Source organism: Bos taurus, chromosome 4 (assembly GCF_002263795.3).
Source record: "Bos taurus isolate L1 Dominette 01449 registration number 42190680 breed Hereford chromosome 4, ARS-UCD2.0, whole genome shotgun sequence".
Classification (NCBI taxonomy): Eukaryota; Metazoa; Chordata; class Mammalia; order Artiodactyla; family Bovidae; genus Bos; species Bos taurus.
The window spans coordinates 94,128,345-94,152,942 of NC_037331.1; the positions used below are offsets into that span (position 1 = coordinate 94,128,345).

Consider the following 24,598-nt stretch of genomic DNA (forward strand, 5'->3'; position numbering starts at 1 on the left):
CTCAAGCCCTAGCTGACCCTCAGGCCCAGGCTGGGCCCTCATGGCCAGAGGTTAAGCCTGGCTTATCTCTCCAGCTGCCCTGTTCCCTGCCACTTTATCATGGAGGGTGGGCCGGTGTCAGAGCCCAGAACTCCCCTCCCTGCTGCCCGTGGGAGAGGGCCCAGGTGTGAGTAGAAGGACTACGCTTGGGCTTAGCTGGGAGACCTCTGTCCTGGGAGAGTTTAAAAGGCCCCAGGACCTTCTCCGCATCAGCTGACCTTCCCAACTGACTGCAGCATGCAGGGGCTGCTGATTTTGAGTGTGCTGCTGGGGGCTGCCCTTGGCAAAGAGGACTTTGTGGGGTAGGAGCATGGAGAGGAGGGGGTGCTCAGAGGAGAGACGGGGGAGCATTCATCCGCCAGCCAGCGCCTGGGGGAGATACATGGGAAGATGGCCAGAGGGTAGCAAATTAGCACATCCCAGAAGGCAGGCTGACGGGGGACCAGGGCTGAGAAAGGGTCCAGTCTCTCAGGACAGCCTCGTGAGCCCTGGAGAATCTGAGCCCTGAAGAGGAATTTTCAAAAGAGGAGGCAGGAGGCGGCCTGGCAGTCTGTGGAGAGAGAAAGAGTCTAAGCTGGGGCGGTGACAGCAGCAGTGTCTAGAAGGTTCCAGGGAGCCTAGGCCTCCCATTGCTGGGATCCCCTGTGCTTCCCCTGCTTGGCCCAGCCCCCCTGCTCCCGCCTGGGGAGCGTGCATGGCCGTAGGAGCTGCTCAGGCCCTCAGCCTCCCCTCCTGCTCTGCCCAGCCACCAGGTGCTCCGAATCACTGCCGCCGATGAGGCCGAGGTGCAGACGGTGAAGGAGCTGGAGGACCTGGAGCACCTGCAGGTCAGAGGACGTGGGAGCAGCCCTGAGGCCCCAGGGTACCTCTGAGAGCAGACGGGCTTGCCCCAGACCTCCACCCACCTGGGGCCACCTGGGACCTGGGCTCTTTCTCCCCAGCCACCCAGGAATGAGCCATGGGACCGATGATGTGATTTAAACCTCCCAATTCTGGAATCTTGCTGCCTTTGCGCATCTGAACAAAAGGGCCTCCCCCAACCTCCTCCGTCCCAACTTCTAGTTCTTGTCTCTCCCTTGTTGCCTCCAAGCCCCTCCACTCTGCTTCCTGGGCCATTCACCTGACCAGACGACTTTGTGCCATGCCCAGGGGTTCCCTTCATCCTCTTCCCCTCATATTCATGCCCTATCCTCAGTTATATGGGGAATTCTGGCGCCAACGCTCCCTCCCATGGGTGCCCTTCCCCAGCCTGCAGTGACAGTGGCTTTTGTCTTCCCCAGTTGGACTTCTGGAGGGGCCCTGGCCAGCCAGGCTCCCCCATCGACGTCCGAGTGCCCTTCCCCAGCCTCCAGGCTGTTAAAGTCTTCCTGGAAGCCCATGGCATCAGATACAGGATCATGATCGAGGACGTGCAGTCCCTGCTAGACGAGGAGCAGGAGCAGATGTTCGCCTCCCAGAGCCGGGCCCGCAGCACCAACACATTTAACTACGCCACCTACCACACCCTGGATGAGGTAAGGGACCCCGGGAGGGCACTGCTCCCCACAAGCACCAAGCTCTTGGTCAGACTGGCAGATCACATCAGGGCCAGCCTGGATGTGTGTGGCCTCTGCCCTGTCTCCACGCTGCCTGGAGGCTCTGGGTTGCAGCTGCTCCACATTCAGGGCTCACAGCAGGCTCGCTCAGGGAGCTGCTAAGCGAGGCATCCAGGCTCCCTTCGGAAGCCATGAAGGCAGCCTTCCCTCCTCTGCCCCTTCAGATCTATGACTTCATGGACCTGCTGGTGGCCGAGCACCCACAGCTTGTCAGCAAACTCCAGATTGGCAGAAGCTATGAAGGCCGTCCCATCTACGTGCTGAAGGTAATGGGTGCATGCCAGTACATGTATGTGGGCACTTCCTCAAGAATGGATGCCCGCATCTGTGCATAAGCCCAGGGTGACAGAAAACACGGTTATACAGACTCCGTGTGTAGCACAGGTGTACACACACCTGTACACACAATTTAAACTTTTAGGTGACTCCCCTGTTCCCAGTAAGGTGGCACATTGTGCAAAGTATCCCAGAGTTGGGTAGTCCAAATAAAATGTTTTGCTCGTGACCTTCGACAGAGCTATGTGTGGGCCTGGGAACACGGTGGGGCCCGGGAGTCTGGCCAAGTCATGTTTGCCCCACGCTACCCACTCCAGTATTCTTGGGCTTCCTTGGTGGCTCAGATGGTAAAGAATCTCCCTGCGATGCGGGAGACCTGGGTTTGATCCCTGGATCGGGAAGATCCTCTGGAAAAGGAAATGGTTACCCACTCCAGTATACTGGCCTGGAGAATTCCATGGACCGAGGAGCCTGGCAAGCTACAGTCCATGGGGTCGCAAAGAGTTGGACACAACTGAGCAGCTTTCACTTTCACTTGAGCTGAGGGCAGGAAGCTAGGCTCTGCAGGATCCCTGTCCAGACCCACCTCCGTCTCCCACCTGAGTGATGGCCCCTCAGATGGAGCTTCAACCTGGGGTACAGAGACCAGACAGCCTAGGGTGCACTCCCTTTCTGGGGGGCGAGATGGGGCCCCAGCTGAACTATTTCCTGTTCTTCTCATCCAGTTCAGCACTGGGGGAAGCAACCGTCCAGCCATCTGGATCGACTTAGGCATCCATTCCAGGGAGTGGATCACCCAGGCCACTGGGGTCTGGTTTGCAAAGAAGGTGAGCCTGGGGAGGTGAGGGTGCTCTCAGCTGGTGGTGCATTGGTATCCACGGCCCACAGGAGCCCTGGCCCCTGCCTCCCATCTGGAAGCAGAGGGAGGCTAAGGGCAGGCATCCATTGGTCCAGTGCAGCAGATGCATGGCCTGGCCTGCTCTGCCCCTCTGCTCCCTAACACCGCCCTCCCCCTGATCCCAGTTCACAGAAGACTATGGCCAGGACCCGAGTTTCACCGCCATTCTTGACAGCATGGACATATTCTTGGAGATTGTCACCAACCCTGATGGTTTTGCCTTCACCCACAGCCAGGTATAGCCCTTCTCCTGTTCTTGGGGGAAGCGGGGCAAGCCTCTGTCCTCTGAGCCCCACAAGCTACTCTCCCCTAATCTCAGCCCCTAGAAGTTGAGGGAAGGACAAACAGACCTTTTCTCCTTGACTAGGGATTCTTGACCTTGGCATTCTTGACAGTCTGGGCAGATAATTCTTGGTGTGTCGGGAGCTGTCCTGCGTAAACAGCATTCTGACCTCCTCAAGCCCCCAGATGAGACAACTGAAAACCTCTCCAGCTTGTGGGGGACAGAACTGTCCCCAGTGGAGACATACTCCCCAGAAATTATTTCCTGCTTCTATTTTATTTCTATGGGACAACTTGCGACCAATCAGCTATGTATGGGGTTGGGGGAATGCCACTTGCCTTCTTCACTTTCCACCAGTAGAACCCTCTGCCAAGTGCCACCTATCATCTCCTCCATTTTCCTTCAGCCAAGAGCCTCCTTTGCAGATCTTCCTCCCTGAAAACCAGTTGTAAATGGTTTCTGATCCCCTACTGTGTCCACACCCAAGCTCTGTGTTGATTGTGACCCCTATGGGGTGGCTAACCATTTTCCTCTCTCAGAATCGATTGTGGCGCAAGACTCGATCTGTCACGTCAAGCTCCCTCTGTGTTGGGGTGGACGCCAACCGGAACTGGGATGCCGGCTTTGGGAGTAAGGCCCAGTGTGGTTTGGGGAGCAGGGAAGGGACCCCCAGAATGGTTTTTTACCATCCTTTGTCCTGTTGCTCCACCCTGCTCCTGCCCCTGCCATGGGGGCACGTGGGGAATGCCGGGCCCTCCTCCAAGGTACTCAGTGAGGAAGGTGGCCTCTGAGACCTACTTGCCAGTAAAAGGAAAGTCCTCCCAATGGATCTGAGGTCTGAAACCCATCCAGGGGTTTTCTAGTCTAACTTCAGCCCCTTCCGTCCGTGGTCACTGCACTGCAGGGAGCAGTCTCACATGAGGACCCTTCTTACCTCTCTGGGTGTGTTCATCAGCTCTGTCCAAGTTTGGCTGGGGAGGGAGGCCCAGGACCCCCAGGTTATAAAAGGCCTCTGCCCTTTCCTTATCCAGGGTGGGGGTTAGGCCTCGTACATCTCACCTCGTGCAAAGACCAGAAGCCCCTGGAAACCAACTACTCAGGTATAAAGAATGCCAGCTCTCCTCTCTCCCCTCCCACAGAGGCAGGAGCCAGCAGCAGCCCCTGCTCGGAGACTTATCATGGCAAGTATGCCAATTCTGAAGTGGAGGTCAAGTCCATCGTGGACTTTGTGAAAGACCATGGGAACTTCAAGGCCTTCCTCTCCATCCACAGCTACTCCCAGCTCCTCCTCTATCCCTATGGCTACACAACACAATCAATCCCTGACAAGACTGAGCTGGTATGTACCTGAGGTCTGCTTGCCCTCGCATCCCAAAGGCAGCTTTGGGCGGGCCCATCAAACCTGCTGAAGGCATGAGGGCCTACGCTGTGCCTGGCACCCCTTTCTCCCACGGACCCCTGATGGCTTGGGAAGACCAGCAAGGCTGATTAGACTCTCCGCCTGGGAAGCTGAGGCACAGAGTGCTTCAGTCACTCTTGTCACGTGACAGAGCAAAGGGCAGGGCTGGACTTTGAGCTAGGACCACAAGTTCACACTTGGAGCTGCAGAATGACCAAAGGGCAGTGACGTACCAGCCAGACAGCCCATAAGCTCAGAATCATAGGGCTTCTGAGTTCCTGAGACTGACCCTGCAAGGCCCAGTGGGCTCCATGCTGTCTGCTGGGGGTGGGCTTCTGCAGGGCGTGTGCTCCTGGGTCACCCTGCCAGCCCCCAGGATACCCTGGCACTGTGGTTATGGGGGATCTGGGGTTGCTGGCCGTGACAAGTCATCTTGCTTGGCGTTTTCTCCAGAATCAGGTGGCTAAGTCCGCTGTTGCGGCCCTGAAGTCTCTGTATGGGACCAGCTACAAGTATGGCAGCATCATCACAACAATTTGTAAGTGTGCACGGTCTCGTGGGTGGTCCTGGGAGGAAGCTCAGTTGACTTTTCCTGCCTACAGGAGTGTCTCTCCCGGAGGAAGTAGCCAGGGGTGCCCCAATGTGGGGAGCATGGACAAGGAGAATGGCCCCGGCTGACTGTTGGCTTGGTGGGCAGCGGGCCCTTTCCTGACGTGAACTCTGCTTTCCTTGATACCTTCAGACGAACACTTCAGTTCCTCTGAGAACTCTTGTCCCCTTATCTTGGGGTTAAATCCAGCTTCATACATGGAGCAGGTAGAGAGTTCTGCTGGCCTTGTAGATCCCCCAAGAAATTCAACTTAAAAAATACTTCTCCTCCAATGCCCATCTATTATAGAATATATTTTATCTTTGCTCAGCTTACTTATCCATGCAATGTATCAAATAGAATTAAGTCAACAAATGTTTATTGGATACCTACGATACACTAGGGCTTGTTTTGTGTGCTTGAGATACAGTTGGGAATAAAATCAGCAGACTTCTGTTCTAGTCAGGGACAGACAATTTATTCTAGACAATAAACATGAATAAGGAAATGATATTGTGTGTTAAGTGATCAATGCTAAGGAGAAAAAGAACTCCCAGGACAGGGTGAGGGGACTCAAGTAATGGGGGTAGAAGTGGGACGGAAGCAGGAGCCTCAGTGAGAGCAAAATTTGGGCAAGTGTTGAAGGAAATGAGGGATGGAGCCAAGAGGCTATTTGAGGAAGAGATTCTAGGCAGAGAAATCTTCTAGAACAAAGTCCCTACCACGTGCTCTGGGGTGGTGTGCTTTGGGAACAGCCAGGAAGAGCAGAGACTCACTGGCTGCAGCAGAGACAGGTCGGGGGTGGAGGAGGTTCCGTAGGGCCCTGGGGGGATACAGCAAATTTGGGGTTCACTCTTCAGGGAAGAGTCCTGAAGAAGCAGGGCACAGGGACACATGTCTGACTTCCTGCCCCAATTGCCCAGTTTTGGGGGGCAAGTGGGGTCACCATCTCACCTCTGGCTGGCCTTGTTTTTGGACTGTTTAGAGTTTGTTTGGAGACTGTTTCAACCCTGAATGAAAAGGTTTTTGCTTTGTTCAGAGTGTTGTGGGGTTCAATTCTGACCTGGAGCCACCTCCTCCTCCCCAGCCCAGTTCCTCAGGAGCTTTGTTTATCTACTGCAGAGCTGTCTGCCAAAGACAGCCGAGGGCTTCTACTATGACTCTGGCCCTTTGTACTTTCCCCCTGCAGAGCAGGACCCTGGGGGACAATCCTGGTTACCCAAGTGGGCAACTCTGGAATATGTGGGGGCTTGACCCAAGCTACTATTAGAGGGAGGCGGCTTTCAAAATCATGGGAGCTTCCTTGCACACCCTAGTGAGAGGAGAACCATTGCTGGTCTGCCTCTCTGGGCCTCTTGGACTGCAGTCTTTCAGGGGAGCTTCTTGGGAGGAAGCCAGGCTGCTTGGTCAAGAGCCGGAAGGTAGCAGAGGCTGACTCCAGTCGACACTGCATGAGGCTCTCGGCTTGGGACTGTTAGCTTGGCCCATGCAAATATTTTCAAGTGAGTGACCTTGTTCTGCCGGTTCTGCTCCTGCCGCAGACCAAGCCAGTGGAGGCAGCATTGACTGGTCCTACAACCAAGGCATCAAGTACTCCTTCACCTTTGAACTCCGGGACACGGGGCGCTATGGCTTCCTGCTGCCAGCCTCCCAGATCATCCCCACAGCCCAGGAGACGTGGCTGGGGGTTCTGACCATCATGGAGCACACGGTGAATAACCTTTACTGACCCAGCCCTCCAGCACTCTTTTCCTCCTCCTCTTCAGCCCTACCCAGGCAACCAAATAAAGTCTGAGAGTACATGGAACAGAATGGACTCTCGTGTGGGGATGCATGTGGCATGTCTGTCTTTTCAAGCTGGGGCAGAAGTAATTTAGTTCCTGCAGATCTCAGTGGAAATGTGTGGGTGGTTGGACTAGATGACCCTTAAACTTCCCTGCATTCCAAGGTCCTGTGAAGTTGTATCCAAGTGGCATCTGTTTTAATGAGACCACCCTGAGCCCAGCTCGTCAGTGGGGTGATTTGTTCATACCTTAGGAGCAAGCAGCAGCCACAGCTGCTAACCAAATGCCCAGCACCCCGCCGTGGTAAGGAATTCAGCTTGTACAATAGTCTAGCTAGTTGGATCCATTCATCTACAAAAGCAATAACCCTGAGTATGAAATAGAATAATCCTGGTGGTCACTGCTTTCCCAGATGGATGTCACAGTCAGGCAAAGCTTTCTATACAGCAAAATATGGTCTCCCACTCCTGAACTAAATTGGAAGAAAACAATTGCGTTAAAGGGAATCATTTAAAGATAAAAAACAAACACCAATCCCAGGGCATTTTTATTAATTGAAGTTTATCGCAAAGACTTTGCCTTTAGAGACAGAAGTAGTTTACTTCTCACTGCCACACGCTTTCTAGCATCTCTAGTACACTGTCTGCACCCCGTCTCCTCTCCCACCTACCACCGCTCCTGATCATTTGCAGAATTTCTCAAACGTAAGACTCTCCTCTTGATACATCGCCTCCTCAGCGCCTAGAACTTGGCTTCCCTCCTTGTGCTTGGTGATTCTGGTGTCTGCGATATCACCTTAGTGGCTAGCACCACAAACACGTAGCATATATCTCAACTTTTTTTCAAAGCAAGAATCTATATTCATTTCTTCCAGATCTCTTAAGGTGTGACTGTGGAGTAGGGAGTCAGTCCTAAGAAGTTACTGGGAAGTTGAGGTAGGGGGATGGCTTGGTAGCTCCCCAAACAGGGGAGCTGGGGTAAGGATGGCAGCCTTTCCCTGTATCAGCCAGACAAAGTACCACAATGCTTCCAACTCCAGTGACTTAAAAATTTGTGTCTTTTTCACATACAGTAGCCTGAAGTTCAAATGCTTTTTTTTAAGGGCCCATTAAGGAATTTTCATCTTGGAGTTTTTAAAATAATCTTTGATATTCTAAAATTAAGGTATAGTTGATTTACAATATATATATATTAGTTTCAGGTATACAAAATAGGGATTAAAAATTTTTATGTATTACACACCATTCATTTTTTATTTTAATATGTTTTTCTACCAAACATTCTGAAAAATAAAAAGGATGAGGCTGACTATACATATAGTACACACAAACTTACACATATATAAGTTTATGAGGCAAGGTGAAACGGTGTTTCAGTCTTTACAGAAAGATGATCTAAAGATTTTATAACCCTTCCTTCATGTTATCTTTTGGGAAGCATTTCCCTTCAATTTATGTAGATAAGCTGAAACCCACTGTGATGGCTCAGCAAAAAAAAAAAAAAAAAAAAGGCAAGGAAAAAACTGATCTCACTGCTTAATACAGACTGATAAATGAAAAAATATTAAGTTAGCAAGATAGTGTATCCTCTTATTAAAACTGGATTACTTAGGGATCCAGGATAGAATTGCTTAATCTAAAGTAAACTGTATTCCCTGATAGCAGAGGCCACTTGGTTTGGTATTCAGTCTGCAAAACCCTCAGAAGTACTTGACATACAGATACCCAATATGTATTTGTTGAACAAATGTTCTCCACATTTACTAGAAAACTTTTCATTTTTATAGTCTGTATTTTTGTAGGCTTGCAAGTTATTTTGAATTTTCCTGAGCTGCAATTTAGAAAGTAATGCTCTGAACAAGTAAAAGTATTAAGAAAGCTGAAAAGACAAGAAGCATAGCACCAGAATGAAAATGCCACGAGGGCAGGAACTGTGCCATTTTGCTCAACACTCGGTTTCTAGTGACTGGCCAAGTACATGACACGTATCATGCACTTAATAAATGCTTCTCAAATGGAGACATGGAAATAAATTAAAATTTTTTAACTTTATACTTTGCAGATACATATTTTTATAAATCTATGGATTAAAAGTTTTTATTTTCTAAATAAAACAATGCTAAAAGAGAAATGATAATTTTAGAAACTCATACAGCATATATGAAAAATTATTAATAACCCTGAGAGGAAAAGAGCCTTTATAAGTAAAAGGGGTTAAAAAAAAAAAAAAGACTTAACATTTCAAAAGAAAAATAGAAGATTTCTTCCCCGAAGAAGAAATACAAAAAGTTGATAAGAGAAAGATACTGTTTCTCTGGGCAATTTTTTTTGTACATTAAAGAAAAATATATTATTTTTTTCCCCATCAGATAAAGAATAGAAAGACTGACAATTCAGTATTATCAAGAGTATGAAGAAATAAGACCTGTCATATACTGCTGGTGGGAGGATAAATTTATACCACCTTCCCAGGGGGAATTTGGTGATATAAATAAAACATTTCAACATATTGCTGCTTTGACTCAGTAAGTCCACTTGGAGGAATTTACTTTATAAAGATTCCCTGAGAAATTCAAATAAACACATGTACAACATTGCAATAATAAAAATTTAAATAAAATAGAAAAGAACCTAGATAGATACCAGTATTAATATGGATATTACATGTTTACATAATGGAATATTGGGAAGCCGTTGTAGTCTGTGATTGATATGGAAAAATGGTCACAATATACTGAGTGAGACAAGCTGGTCACATGATGGAAATATTCTAAAATAGGATTGTGGTAATGCTTGCTCAACCCTGTAAATTTACTAAACTCCACTGAACTGTATCCTTCAAATGGGTGAATTTTATGGCATATGATTTGTATTTCCACAAAGTTTTTTAAAAAGCAGGCTATAATATAGTATATGGAGTATGAATCTCATTTTTGTTTGGAAAACATATACCCACTATGCCTGGAAGTAGATATTCTCCAATAATAATAATCGTGGTTACCCTAGGTGATGGTTTTTCCTCTTTACACTTTTCTGAGTTTCTTGCAATGAAAGAAGCTACTCAAACACACCAGATCACCTGTGGGTAACGTTACCTAGTATCAACTTATTATCAAAATCAAACATCTATATGATCGTCTTAATTTGTGCCCAGATTCTTTTTCATAATTTGTCTAAAGTCATTTCTTCTGCTGTCGCCCTGAACAAGGTAATTGTCTTACTTTTGGAAAAGTTCATATTCCAGACAGAGCTGGAAGTAAGTGCCCTACCAAGGGCAGGGTACCAACATCTCCTTGTTGGGGCCAGAGGTGGTGCAGGTGACAAATCCCAGGAGCCCTTGCCGCTCACATTCAATTCCTGCAGCAATCTGGGGAATTAATTAGGCTAATGCCTATTCTCCAGGAGTTTTCAAAAATCTTTATTTTAAAATGAACTCATTTACTCCATTCTTAGACCCTTATCCATGGCTCTCAGTGTGGCCTGTGAAGCCATCGGTGGTCCATAAGAATCCTTTGGGTGGTCTTTTGAATTAACACCAAGATATGTATGTCTAGCTTTGGCCTGAAGTTAAAATTGAAATGTCACTGAACACAATCCAGATATGACCTCACCAGTCCCTCATCCAGTGCAGGGCTGTTCATCATCTCAGTGATTGTTTTGCAAGGACATGTGGGACTAGGTGGATTTGAAGATGCAGATGGATTCTTGCTCTAAGGACTCTAAGGTCAGAAACATCATTCTGTGAACACACTGAGACCCAGATGCTCCTTACAGGAAACTGATATGACCAACCAAAACATTCAAACTGGCCAGATGAAGGAAGAGCTCTGAGAAAGAAGCACAGAACACCCGTCAAATCCAAAAAAACTGTCAAAGGGTAATGAATTCTCCCCAAAGCTTTCAGGATCCATTTGGCAACTCAAACTGTGAGCATCATCTACCAACCCCAGAGACAAAGACGGCCAAATGTTTACTGCCAAACTAAAAGAAGAAAGTTAAAAGTCTTCTTTGTAACCACAGTGGTGTGTTCAGCTACATTTTTAGAGGACTGCAGTGGAATGAGAGCTCTGCTCACACAGGGACAGAGGTGCAGAGGTTTGCTGCTGCTTCCTCCCATGAAGCCTAGGCCTGTAACCATGAGCCAATTCACACAATTTATGTTTCAGCCTACATCAGAAACATAGCCACAAAGGAAAGAGAAGATCGGACACAAATCATATCAATATGGTTTTATTGGAGAGTTCAACCATCAGGAAAACAGCCTACTTTCCCCGTACAATCTGTTGAAAAGCCTGTAACTCCCCTTCCCTAAGTGATACCTCATTAGGGACACGCTGAGAACCAAAACAAATCTTAGAAACCCTGGGGCACCTGTCTTCAAGACAGGTCACCAGACACAGACAGCGGTGGAACGGGGAAATTCATGGTCCCAGAAGCACATGCTTCTGTCCCTGAACTCCCACTGCCCTTCGTGTAGGTAGAGGAGGAAGGCTTTCAGTGGAATCTCAGGTAACAGGGAAGGGAGGGAGGCGGACAGCCAAGGGAAAGTTACATTTTTGTTGGTGAACTGGAGGCATGGCCAGGGAGAGGGTGTTGGGCCCACCCAGAGGGGGAAGCCCAGAGCAGTGCAGTTTTCTCAACCTTCCAGCTCAGTGACTCAAGGGCAAGTTGCTTAATTTCCACTCGACCCTTAGTCTCTCCCTCTAAGAACGGGGGCGCCTACCTTGTAGGGATGTTGGGATGGTCAAATGAGTCAAAACATAAAATGAAGACTCTAAGAATACTACCTAACACATAGTAGACGCCCCATAAATGTTTATAAGCATAAATACCTGGAAATCTTTAAGACTTGAAACCAAAGAGAAAGTAAAACCTGCTCTCAGATGGGGAGATGGTGTATAACCCGTAGCTGATGAATTCTGAAGGCTATGCTGAGCCTGAGGGGACCGTGGAAACAGGCAGACTGTAGACAGCCAGGGTAACAGTAAAGGTCCTCACAGCTTCCCGGGCACCTCCTGCAGGGGGTAATCTACAACTCTCAGAGTTACGAATGCCTCGCCTACGAAAGGACGTCCAAGGGGACAAGGGTAACAGCCTTTCCGGTCTCCAGAATGGCAGGCCAGGGCTGGGTGACCGCCACGGTGGGCCTGACATCCCAGAGTGCAGTCCTGACGGATTTCTTTAGCTCACTTATTCACATATGCTTATTAAGGGGCACTGTCACGTAGCTGGTGATTTTTACCTTCTAGGAGCTTACAGTCAAAATAATTTTTAAAAATGTAGTCAATCAGTCCGTAGTGTCTAGTAAGTGACCTCTGTTGCCAAACATTTCACCAGGTACCTCAGGATGTTATGCATGTGAAGAGAATCTGAGTCTGCCTTCGGAACAAAGAGGATCAGCACCAGAGAGTGAGGCCGTAAGGGGATGGGATGGCGGGGGAAGGAGGCAGTAGAGTTCTGTAAACACATAAAATCAGGCACTGAATCCCGTTCTGCCAGGATTCAGTGCTGACAAATTGCCACCATTACACATTTTATGCCATAACTGACCTGCGTGCCGATTTAAGCACATGGCAATAGCAATTTCAATAATTACTGCAATTTTAGGAAAGTACTACTACCCAAATGTATTTTGAACACTTGGGAAGCACAGTGTGTCCTGTTTATTGTTTTCATAGGAAAAACATATTAATTTTCATCAAAAAAATAATTGAATAGAAGATAAGCATATCATCATGCTCACATAAACTGATGTAAAATACACATTTCTGATGTTTCTTGAAAAAAGAAAAAGGAGAGTATCATGGGAGTTACAACTTTGAAAGAACTGTGAAAAAATAAAAGCACATTATAGATACTGGGAGTATTTTAGAACTGGAGAAAGAAAGGTTCTTAATGATTATCTTCAGGATAGAACAGGAAGGGAGTCATGGATTTAAATCCAGGTGGACAGAAATTAATTATCCCCCCTAAAAAAGTCAGAGAACATAAAAGACAGAATCTACAACGAATATATAACGTGACAGAAACCAAAACCAACACAAGAAAAATTGCCTACATATTTCTTTCTAGCCCAGGACTCTGACTTCACTTATATTCCACAAGGGAATTAGAGAAAAGAAGTTTTGTTTTGTTCTGTGTTCTTGGTGAGTAGCCTAAAGTCTTATGAATTTTTGTATAATCTCAATAGCACTGCGGGAAAAATCCCTCAGCAACTAATGAACTCTATTTGCTCTCTTTTAATTCTGACTTATACCCTAGTCCAATATGATTGTGCTAGTTCTGACTTTCTACTAAAGGTGAAAAATAAAATTACTTTTAGGCCATTTAAATCATTCTATGTCTTTCAGTAGACTAAACCTGACATTACAGCCCGAGATGTTCTTTTTGTACTTGAATGAGTAATGTTGCCTTCTCCTCCCTCTTCACTTCTTGCTTTCACGCTTCCCTCCTTCCTCCCCTCCTTTCCTTCTTTAGAGTACTGAATGTATTAGTTAGACTTTGACCATCACTGTTGCTCAGAGAGAGGAGTAGCTGTACTTCGAGGAAGCATTTTCCATCCAGGGGGTCCTAAGTTCCCAGGCAAGAGCAGCTTGCCAGCCTCTGCAACACTGATGAGAGTCCCATGGTATTGTGTTTAAGGTGGCCATCAGTCCCTGCTGGGCATGGAGAGAAACCCAGACCTTCTAACTGGAGAGCTAAGGTCTCCTGCCCTAACTGGAATGATTTCCTGATTCATTTATACAAAGAAAATAGGCGTTCCTGGGAGATACAGCAAAAAGAAGTACACTTTCCAATCACCCCAGGCTCATGTGACTCCCCACAGATCATCTCAACAGAGAGGGAGAGAGAAGTTGGCAGACTTCAGCATATTAATAGCAAACAACAAATTAACAACTATGTACTTTAATCGTCAACATTCATAATTGCACAGAGTATCACAGATCACTTAAATAATACATGTCAGTTAATCTAATGAAGAAACTAGTCATGCAGAACATTCAGAGCAATACCGTGAGCGTGTAAAAACTGTCTGCGAGTGACACTTAACACAAAAAGTACAGAATGAGAGCAGGTCTTTGAGGAGCAGTTATATAAAACCCCTACCAACAGGCAAAGCACTATGGAGAGACACACGTCAGTACAGTCAACCTGCCAGGTCTCTCCAGTAAACGCACAGCAACTCTAATAGGATCGGCTACACCGACTGTGCACACACACACACAGCCATTTCAAACGCTCTAGTGTTGTGTGGTGATGGGAATGCAGAATAGGAACAAAAGGGGCTACCACTCACTTGTAAAACTGAATCCAGTGGGGGAAATCTAGACTCCTGACTAGTCGACTTGAAAATGGAATAAACAGAACTCTGTCACAGAGAAAAAAAATTTCTTAAAAATGTATATGTGTCCAAAATGGCTGAAAATCTTGTCCATGCTAGGGGAAAGTTGAATGTGGAAAAATTTGCATTAAAAAAAATCTATGCTGTAAAGAAAATAAAAAGCCAGAGCATTTTGGCATTAGCAAAAGGCTGAACTTAGTTCTCAGGCAATAAATTTATGGGGAAACATGACAGGCTCCTCATTAAAGCTTTGTGTACGTTGGCTGAATTTTATACAAGATTCTTGAATCTTATGGAAAATTGGGCACGGCCTGACATCTGAACAATGTCCCTGGTTTGTTTGATTTCTAAAGCATCGGAAAATGTTGCACTTTGGAAATCAAGTAGAGAAGAATAAACACACTAAAATAGAACTGGGCTGAATCTGAAAGTTATTTTTCCATATGTCTCTATAAGATATTTATTACCTTTATTTCTCCTACAAATACAGCTTCCCATGCTGGAAATACTGTGATACCTTTTTTTTGGTGGTGAGAAAAAGAGTCCTGTTAAGACAAATCTTCCCCAGCAGCAATAACCACCTAAGGATAGGCAATTTTCAGCTGGCTTTTCAGAGGCTGGTTGCCATGACAAAGAGCACAATTTATTCCTCAGTCCCTTATCACAACTACAGATCACAGACCATAAAAATTAACAAGCCTCTTTTTCCTTTTCCTGATGATTTCAGAGTTCCTCATCCTTACCTGAGGTCTTTTGTTCCCCCAATTAAATGGAATGAATGTCAGTCATCTAGCAATTCAATTAATGCCGATTCAAAATTCTGGCCAAACAAGAATCTATAATCACAACCTCCTAATCACAGCTCAGTCATGAGAATGAAAAGTAAGCAGGAAATTGCACTAATTACTCAATTAGACTAATACTGTATTTCTAAGCAAGGATTTCAGGGGTTGTCAGCTCTGACAAAGGGCTGTGGAGTCGTCCTCACCTTGTGTGCTGGTGGTGACCCAACCAAAGCCAGTGTTTTCAAGGGGCCATGATTTCTACCCATCTAATATGAATATGCCTGAGCTGGATAATGGAAATTTACAACTAATAAACCAACCACAAATGAGGGGCGACTCCAGGGGGCTTCAATGAATGGCTCTCAACCCAGCCCTGTACAGTGGATAGGGCTTTCCCATGAGGGTGGCTGAGCACACATCATCACCTGTGCTGGCCCCAGAACATCTCGTGAGGGGGAGCTTCGCACACATGTGAGAGCGGCTACTAAGTCTTAACTCAGTAATGCTTACAGGTATCGGCTTCCAAACTCAAGACAGAACGTGCATCGGGTGGGTGCTGGGCAAAAAGCTCCTCAGCCAGCGGGTCCACACCTGATGGAGACCCTGGTGGCGGCTCTGAATCATCTGCACCCCCAGGGGCAGCTTCTCAGGCTGCAAAGCCTACCTAGAGAACCTTCGTGAAACCAAGAACACTGAGTGAAAAAGAACTGGCTGGGAAGGACACACAGATGTGCCTGAAGTAGTTACAAAACAATGCAGGACACAGACCAAAACAAACTCGACCTTATTTTTTAAAAAATGAAAGCCTAAAAAAATTAAGACTTTTTTCCTACTCAGTTTCAGAGACTTAAATATTCTGTAAACAACAGGGAGGACACTAGAGCCTGTCATGCCTCTGGTTTTTGTAAAAATCCTTCCCAAGCTGGATGTGGGAAAGGAGTTGGAGATAGGAAGAGGGCCTGGCACACATGCTGAGGTCTTTGCAGCAGTTTCTGAAATGACCAACTTGGGAACTGCTCGGGGTTCCAAAAGGAGAGAAAACATTTATTTGACTAAGGCAGACAAGGTCCTTTACTTCCAGGGTTTGCCTTGCAGGTGGCCACTGCCCAGTGAGCGGGGATTCTGGTGGCTGGCAGGGCCCCCGGCAGGCAGGTTCTGACCGCTGCGGGTGCCTGGAACCTTGGCATCTCTTCCAGAAGCGTTAGCTTGGCTCAGCCGGCCTGGAGGAAGCAAGAAAGCAGGGAGCAGAGCTGCAAAAATGATTGCAGAGACAATCTGCCAAGTATACTTTTAAACTAATGAAGTCTTATGCTACACACCACTTTTAAGCTAATGAAGTTCTGTTCAGCATCTTCTTTAGGTTAAAACTTACTCTTGAGCCTTGAGATCAATTAGAAGGTGGGGAAGAGGGTAGGGATGAAAGGAAACCCAGATTATTGTTCTTTCCTTCCTCTCCACTGTCCCAACCAACCTCGCCTATTCGTCATTCCTTCTCACTAGAGAAGGAACAGGAACGACTAGAGGAGAAAGAGAAAGCACTGTGTCAAAGGAAAGGCTGGAAGTGTAAGAAGCAGCAGCAGAAGGAAGCAAAGTTTTCCAAAAAGGAATCAAGGGCTTCCCCGGTGGCTCACTGGTAAATAATCCACTGGCCAATGCAGGAGACATGGGTTCAGTCCCTGGGTTGGGAAGACCTTCCTGGAGAAGGGAATGGCAACCCACTCCAGTATTCTTGCTTGGAAAATCCCATGGACAGACGAGCCTGGCAGGCTATAGTCCTTGGGATGGCAAAAGAGTCAGACACGACTTAGCGACTAAACAATGGTAATGATGAGGGGAAAGATGGAATGCTTTGTATTCCAAGAAGGAATCTGAATGCTTTAGCTTAGCCTCTCAGCTCCTCCTAAGATACCCACTTTATTTGACTGAAAACTTTTCTTTCAGTTGTCTGTGTGCAATGCCTGATTCTTGCCATCATCTGGGAGCACCTCCGCTCACTCATTTCCCTTCTCCTCACATAGCACCTGCATATTTCCCTCCCCCCTGCAAATATTTTAAGAATCTGAATATAAGAGATCAAGCTTCTCATATGATGAGGTTGATGTTCAAAGCTGTAAATCTCAAGTTCTACAGAAACATTATTTCCAAAGGTCAAAATATCTTACTAGGATTGTCTGCAGGACCCTGGTCCTCTTCCAGGTAATATTCTATCTTCTTTAGGTCTTCCGGGGTAAATCTCCATTTATTTTCAGCTGGTAGGGGCGGCACTTTGGGACTGGATCGTTTTCGGGCAGAACCAGGAGGAAGGGCCTGCTGGCAAGATGCTGGCAGGGAACCTGTAATCAGTCCTTCTGGGAATTTCTGAGCTAAGACTTTTAGACCTGGGTATGGAAGATCATCAGAAAAAGCACTGTTAGCATGGTAAGGCCAAGGCAAACCTGGAAAGGAGCCCACGTGTCTCCTCAACACAAGGACGGGAAATCTTTCTTAATTGCTTCACCATTAAGTAAATTACACCAGAAAATGTCTGTTGTTATGTGGGATTCTGAGAATTCCACCAGAAATTGCTTTGCTCAAGTCTTCAGCATTAAGGCTTTCTTACAGAACCATAAAGCAACATCATTCTTTCAGGAATTAGAAACATGTGCTGATTGAGGTAAGGGAAGTTTCACATATCCTGACTCCCTTCCGCCAGCATGTTTTTTTTCTATTTCCAGAATACTGAATTCTGAGCTCTGCAGGGGAGGGGAGGGGGGAAACTCTAGGAGTGAAGCAGAAGGAGTGTGAGTCCAAGTATTTGCCTTTTAAGTCCTAAGCAGAACGTAGCCCCTCACCTCCAGAAAGCATGAAGAGGTTCTCAAATCCCCGCTCGCACATGGTGGTGGCCGCCTGGCTGGCCAGCCTCTCGTCGTCGTCATACAGGATGATGATCTTGCCGTGGGCATTTTTCTAACAGTCACATGAGTTAAGGTTTGACCACACTGAGCTAATGCTCCTAGACTATACAGAAATGCCGAAGGAAGGAAAGCAGTCAAGGTTTGCCTATCTTGAGTTCAGGGAGCACGGGATGACCCCTCTTCAGGGCATCCTGGATTTTTTTTCCTGTGCTGAAAACCAGCACAAGCTGGTATCCTTTTCTTGTGTGTGTGTGTACACATAACTCTCTCTCTCTCTCTCTATATATATATATCTCTCTCCAAGATGGCACTAGTTACATACTGTATACTCTTTGGCCCTTTCATCTGTACAGTCCTGGAGAGCAATTATTATAAACTCCATTTACAGATGAGGAAACATAAAAACTTGAGTGCCTGGTGTGTCCACTGCAGCCTTACTGAGAACGGTAAAAAAGTGGGAACCGCCTAAAAGTCCAGTCCTCCAGAGAAGAATGATTTAGTAAACTACAGTAAATCTTAAGATCAGATATTTTACTGCACCAAAAACAGAGTTTATACAGAGCTTGTGTTAGTGTGGGGAAATTCAAGTAATAGGAAGTGGGGGAAGCAACACACTAAATTATATATCTAAGTATGACTTCCACTTTGTTAAAAAGACTACATAGAAGACCGCCTGGAATAACATACACAAAAGATTCCCTAAGAGTTTCTTATGCAGTTGTGTGGTTATCGGGGATTTCAGTTTTCTTTTTTATATTTTTCAGTATTTAAATTTTCTATTTGTACAATTTTTATGAGCAAAGCAAACTAAAATTTTAAGAAGAAAAAAATTAAAATAGAAGGAAAAAATTCAATCCTTATATTTTACTTGGGGAAAATGAAAAAAAAAAAAAAGCTTTCTGGGGAAAAAAATGTCTTAGGACTAACTGTCAATAGATCCTAACTGTTAATCTAACGTTTCTTGTCCAACTGCAGGATGGACTAGAAAGCAGCCTCAGCAATAGCTAAAGATCCAAATTCTAAAATATGCTAAGTTAGCTAATTAATATCGGTAATAAATTTGATTCTTACAATCCTTATACCACCCAACTCCTTAAAGTGCAACAAAGGATACATACTCAAGAATATCATTTGAGTAAGGGTTCATTGTTCTAGACAGAGTTGCAATTGGGTAACTGTAAGCTGCAAAGAGAAGAAAAAGCTTAGGAAGTTTGTAGTTCTCAGTACAACTCGGCTCCAATCCCTAGCTGGTTTAACATCTAAGAGTTAAACATATTTTCAAACTCACTAGTGATAAACCTAAATGCTTCTGTGAGAGAGAAGAGAACAGGACACAGTGAAGGACAGGAAGCATTCTGACATTTAGCCCTGGGCCCCTGATCCCTCTGAGAATTTCCCCAGCCTCTCTCAGAGCATGCGGTGGAGCCAACTCACAGGTTCCCGGAACCCCTCTGGCTAGCACTGTGCTGACCACGGGGTGTGGGTCGAGTCTGCCTGGGCTCAGGACCGGGCTCTGTTCTTGGGAGTGAGACACTGAAAAGCCTTTCTCTCTTACCTCCAACAATGTGGCACTGCTGGTAAGAGTCTCTATCTCGTACATCTAGCAGCAGGAAAGGGCAGTCGGGATAAGGTTTGTCTTTGGTATTGGGCTCTGTTTTCTTCACAAGCCCTTTGTCTAGATCCAGTTCCCCAACACCACTGATGACGCTGCAAGTGCAAAAGTAGGTCGGCAGACACTAGTCAGGGGTGGGTGGCTTAAAGGTCAAATGCATTTCTTCAGAATGGCGACAAGAGTGCTCAATGTCTTTTCAAAAAGCACTTCAAAGGAAAAGGAAGATGGATATGGTGTCTCAGTTCTGTCTCTGAATGCAAGGTACTATGGATGGATTCTTATTCTATCACCCTGGACACCAAGGAAGGGATCCACTGTCCATACTCACCTTCAGAGAGTGCATGTTAGGTCATTAGCATGGCAGAGGGGGCAGAAACTGTAGGGCACATGCTGCCTCCAGCAACAAGGGCAGCATTCAGAGAAAGAAAGAGGCGAACAGTTAATCCAATGGAATTTTGATGAGTGTAAGAAAGCAGAGCAAAAGAAAAGAATAAGGTTGACCGGACAGGAAAACTGAAGACATTTCTATGTATATTATATGTAACATAAAGTAACAATGGTGTTTTAATATATTTCATATACTGTGACTTATCCAGTATGTCTTATCCTCAATGTCTTTAATAGTTATCTGTAGTCACTTAAATTTTTATGGGTTATGACGTTGAGGTTGAAGAGGCTTTTAGATTTTGTGGCATATGATAAGACGGTGGAAAAACTACGATTAAAATGAGGAAGGTTTGTTTCTGACCCATTTCTGAAGTCATAGAATTACCAAAATTGCTTGCCAGGTTAATATAGGCAAAATGTGGTACAAACATGAGTTGGAGAAAACATGTGTTATGAGCAAAATGCCAAGCAGTGAAATATCTGCACTGGGATAAGAAGATGATCACTCTTCTGGTAATATGGAGACACACATGCCAAACCACAGGCTGGTTGGTCTGTAGCAATAGCTCCTCTCCCATCACAGCAAGTCAAAGTCTGCCTTTAAATCCAATGAAAAGCTACAACTCTATGCCATATGGTGCATATTTTGTTGATCAAAGAAGAAAAAACTATGTCATATGAAACTACATCCTCACGGAAGCCTTGTTCGTCTATCTTGTTTTGAATGCAATTTTAGAGTCCCTGCACAGAAGTAGTCATGAAAATAACAGTAGTGCGATTGACAAGAGCAGTGCTGTCCCCAGTAGAACTAGCTTGTCTGGTAGACCTGTTTTACCAGTAGAAGAGATGGATACGTGCAGAACATTAGTACCATCTTATAACCGACAGTGAATACAGGTGAGGACGTGCTGCACCGTGAAACTGCCCCGTGCATTGGAGAGCTGACATCAAGGCTGCTTTCACTCTCCTTCGCACCTATTTAGTATCAGAGCACTATGTGTGGCACTCTGTTTTTCTTCTGATTCTAGACAGGGTAATTATAAGCTGCAGCAGACAGAAAAGGAGAGGGGGGGAATCATACTCTGAGTCAAAAGACAGTGGTTGTAAAACTGAGTCCTAATAGCAAACTTGCATATGTGAAAGCTCAGAAGAAAGGGGTTGAGGAGTGAAAATTAAAGCTCTCCTATCAATATATGCTTGCATTAACTAAGAATGCTGTGAAAAGATTCAGGAGGTGGCATTTATATATAGAGAAAATCAAATGGCTGGGATGAAAATGTGGGATTTCATGACACCAACCTGTTTCTAAGGTAATTAAATCATTGACATGGTACATAGATTAATGAAGGTAAAATGCAGTGAAAACATGAATCTGATAAGAGCACCTCTGAAGAGTTGAGCGGCTAAAGTCCCCGGCTCCCTCACTGTTTATGAACTGCACGGGGCTTGGCGACTGCTCCCCAGGGCTCCCATTCCCGTTGGTCTTGGCAGTGATTTCAGCATCAGGCTCTGAAGTTGCAGAATCATTGTCTAAAATGAATAAATAAATAAATTTAACCTCAGAATTTGTATTTACTTGTTAGGTAGTTCCACTGAAAGTAGGTGGAGAAAAGGAACTCATATGATCATTATTAAACTGTTCTCTAAGTTCTAACATACAGATTCTCAAACTGTAGTCTGTGGACCCCAGGAGTCCCAAAGACCCTTTTTCAGGGGATCTGAAAGGTGAAAACTATTTTCATAATACTACAATGTTATTTGTCTTTTTTATCATGCTGCGGTTTGCACTGAGGGTAACCATGGCAGTAACATTTTTTAAAAAGTCCCTGATAAAGTAGTAATCATAATTTTTATTAAATGTCCTCCTTAAATAACACATCTTTAAAATATTCTGTGTGATGAAATGGGAGAATCCACACACAACAAATTTGCTACATACTAACATCCCATTGGTGTTTCAAGGGAAAGTATGTGTGGGATTCGTGCTGCTTTTGCCTTGAACTCCACTTTTATGTGGAAGAAAAATTGACATGAAAACTATAGTTATTTAGGTTTGTGCATTTGGCATATATTTTCTAAAAGATGATCTAAGTGAATTTCTCATTTCAAGGAAAACAACCAATGGTATTTGTTGCAATGATTAAATTTTAAACAAAAATAGAATTTTGGAAACTATTTGCCACCAAGAGCTTGACTTCTTTACCATCTTAATGACTTTCCTGATAAGATGGGTGTTGAGGTTAATAAATGTGACTTTTTGATATTGTGTAGTGAAATCTGTCAACATTTGGAAGATAACTCTTAACTCAGTGAAAGTAGTGAAAATGAAAGTCGCTCAGTTGTGTCCAACTCTTTGCGACCTCATGGACTATATAGTCCATGGAATTCTCCAAGCTAGAATACTAGAGTGGGTAGACTTTCCCTTCTCCAGGGGATCTTCTCAAACCAGGGATTGAACCCAGGTCTCCTGCATTGCAGGTGGATTCTTTACCAGCTGAGCCACAAGGGAAGCCCAAGAATACTGGAGTGGGTAGCCTATCCCTTCTCCAGGGGATCTTCCTGACCCAAGAATCGAACCGGGGTCTCCTGCATTGCAGGTGGATTCTTTACCAACTGAGCTATCAGGGAAGGCCTCATCAGTACTTTCCAAATGACCAATGAATGATGTTATAAAATTATGTATGAGTAAAAAATACATTCAGAGTTCAAAACAGACCAATGGGCTCAATGTAACAGGGTATGAAAAGTTCATTGATATGGTTTCAGATTCCACACTACAACCAACCTTTAAGAAGGTACCAGCTATCAAGTTTTGATGTAGTGTCAAAGAAAAATATTCATATTATATGAAAGGGCTATTAAAATGTTCTTCCTTTGTTCAATTAAGATCTGGGTGAGGCCAGATTTTCTTCAGGTTACTTCAGCCCAAAGAGTATATTGCAACAGACTGAATGCAGAAGGTATGAGATATTAGCTCTCTTCTGTTAAAACAGACATTAACATGACTTACAAAAAGTGTGAAACAATGTTATGCTTCATATATATTTTTGTTTTGGAAACACAGCTATTTTGCATAAAAATGTTATTTATGTTTGCAATGGGGTTAATATGATTATTTTTAAGGTAAATAGCAAATAAATATTCTTAAAATTCTATTTAAATTTTTAATATCACAAGTATTAATAGATATAATTCACAAAAACCAAAACTCTTTGAGGTCGTCAAAAATAAAGTGTAGAGGAAGACTAGTACCAAAAGGCTTGAGAATGTGCTGTTCTAACCAGTATAATGAGAGAATAAATAGAAATAGGAAGTGTAGTTATTAAAGAGAACATAAAATTTTAATTTGCATATAACATACCTAGAAACTTTAAGAGAATCCTATGAAAATAAGGAGAATATTCATAAATATGTTAGATTTTAAAATTAATCTAGATTGTAAGGTTAATTTAAAAAAATAAGCTATTTATAAAATAAATAAATACTGACAATCAAAATATTTTTTCTATATACCAGTAAGAAAATAACATGAAGAACATCTCATTTACGATAACAGCTAGTTACAAAATATACTGTCCTAGAAAATTAACCTATTAAAAAATGTAAAGGCCCTATAAAAACTGATAAGTGCTTTATAGGTCTTATAAAAATTTTACTTAGGGACATTAAAGAAGACCTGGATGAAGAGAGAGTGACATATTGTGCATGTTCCTGACTTAGTGATTAAAGTAAAGTGATGTTAATCCTTTCCTAATTTAATTTTCAGCCTTAAAACAAATCCCAATGGACTTTTTAAAAAAAAAAAGCTTAAAAGGATTTTAAAGATGAGAAGAAAAAAGATATATGTATATGTAATTCAGAGAATCTGCCTTTTCAAGTAGTCACATATATTGAAAAGGTGAAGGATCAAAACAGTGCAGTAGAACAATGGAAAATTACAAAGAACACAGAAACAAATCCTAGGAGACAGATATATATATATAAATCTAATGTATGTTAAAGGTACAAAAACCAGTAGGTAAGAACTATTAAATAAATAGTGCTGGGATAATCTGCCAACTATTTTAAAAAAGCAACCTTAGATAACCTCTTCTTATTTTGGATTTTATGACTCTAAAGCACCAAAATGAAAATACATCAGGCTAACAGATTTAATCATAAAAAATGCAAACCTCAAATATGTCAAAAGTCAACACAAAGAAAATTAAAAATCACAAATTAGGGAAAAAATCCATGACATGTGTAAGTGAGAAAAGGTTAATATAATATACTTAGTTCATTAATATTTTAAAACTAGCTCTTTAGTAGAAAAAAGATTGTATGCACAAAATAAAAATGCAATCAAGATAAAACTGTTAACATGGAAAGGAAGCCTTCTTTGCACTCCAGAACTGCAGGCCATCAGGCCCCTTCCCCCAAGGGAACTACCTTCAAATATTTGTCTCCTTCCCAAAATGAAACAACTACATATTTTACATATATTTATTTCTCCTCTTCTTACATATCCAGAAAGATGCTATTCATACTGCTCTACACTATGGTTTGTTGTTTACTTTTTTTTTTAACTTAATAACATCAAGTAAAGATTTTTCTCATTTATTTTCAAGGCTATATTGGTTTCCAATGAATAAAGAGATCATAATCATTTAAAGATTTTACAAATCAGTAAGTAAAAGATGAACATTCCATTAGAAAAAAGCAAGAAAGGACATGTCC

The 24,598-nt window shown here is 44.1% G+C and overlaps 2 protein-coding genes across 8 annotated transcripts in view; one reads left to right on the forward strand and one right to left on the reverse strand.

The window, feature by feature from the left end:
* Positions 1 to 250: 250 nt before the first annotated feature.
* On the forward strand, positions 251 to 6,884 carry CPA1 (carboxypeptidase A1). Its single transcript, NM_174750.2, is given in 10 exon segments — positions 251 to 341; positions 785 to 866; positions 1,320 to 1,553; positions 1,799 to 1,900; positions 2,636 to 2,737; positions 2,934 to 3,044; positions 3,631 to 3,721; positions 4,231 to 4,430; positions 4,944 to 5,028; positions 6,621 to 6,884. Coding segments are annotated over 10 exon segments (1,260 nt in total). The 5' UTR covers positions 251 to 276; the 3' UTR covers positions 6,809 to 6,884.
* Positions 6,885 to 13,752: 6,868 nt separating this feature from the next.
* The window catches only part of CEP41 (centrosomal protein 41), a 50,200-nt gene continuing 39,354 nt past the window's right edge, over positions 13,753 to 24,598 (reverse strand). For 6 of the 7 annotated variants that reach the window (XM_024990556.2, XM_010804460.4, XM_059885473.1 and 3 more), the window contains 6 exons: positions 21,268 to 21,412; positions 19,439 to 19,590; positions 18,998 to 19,065; positions 17,821 to 17,935; positions 17,152 to 17,367; positions 13,753 to 16,209 (listed from right to left, as the gene is read on the reverse strand). In XM_024990556.2, the coding sequence (XP_024846324.1) occupies positions 16,061 to 16,209; positions 17,152 to 17,367; positions 17,821 to 17,935; positions 18,998 to 19,065; positions 19,439 to 19,590; positions 21,268 to 21,412 (845 nt within the window). In that variant the 3' untranslated portion in view covers positions 13,753 to 16,060. The remainder of the gene's footprint in view (positions 16,210 to 17,151; positions 17,368 to 17,820; positions 17,936 to 18,997; positions 19,066 to 19,438; positions 19,591 to 21,267; positions 21,413 to 24,598) is intronic. The other variant, NM_001192121.1, reaches the window with a different exon arrangement.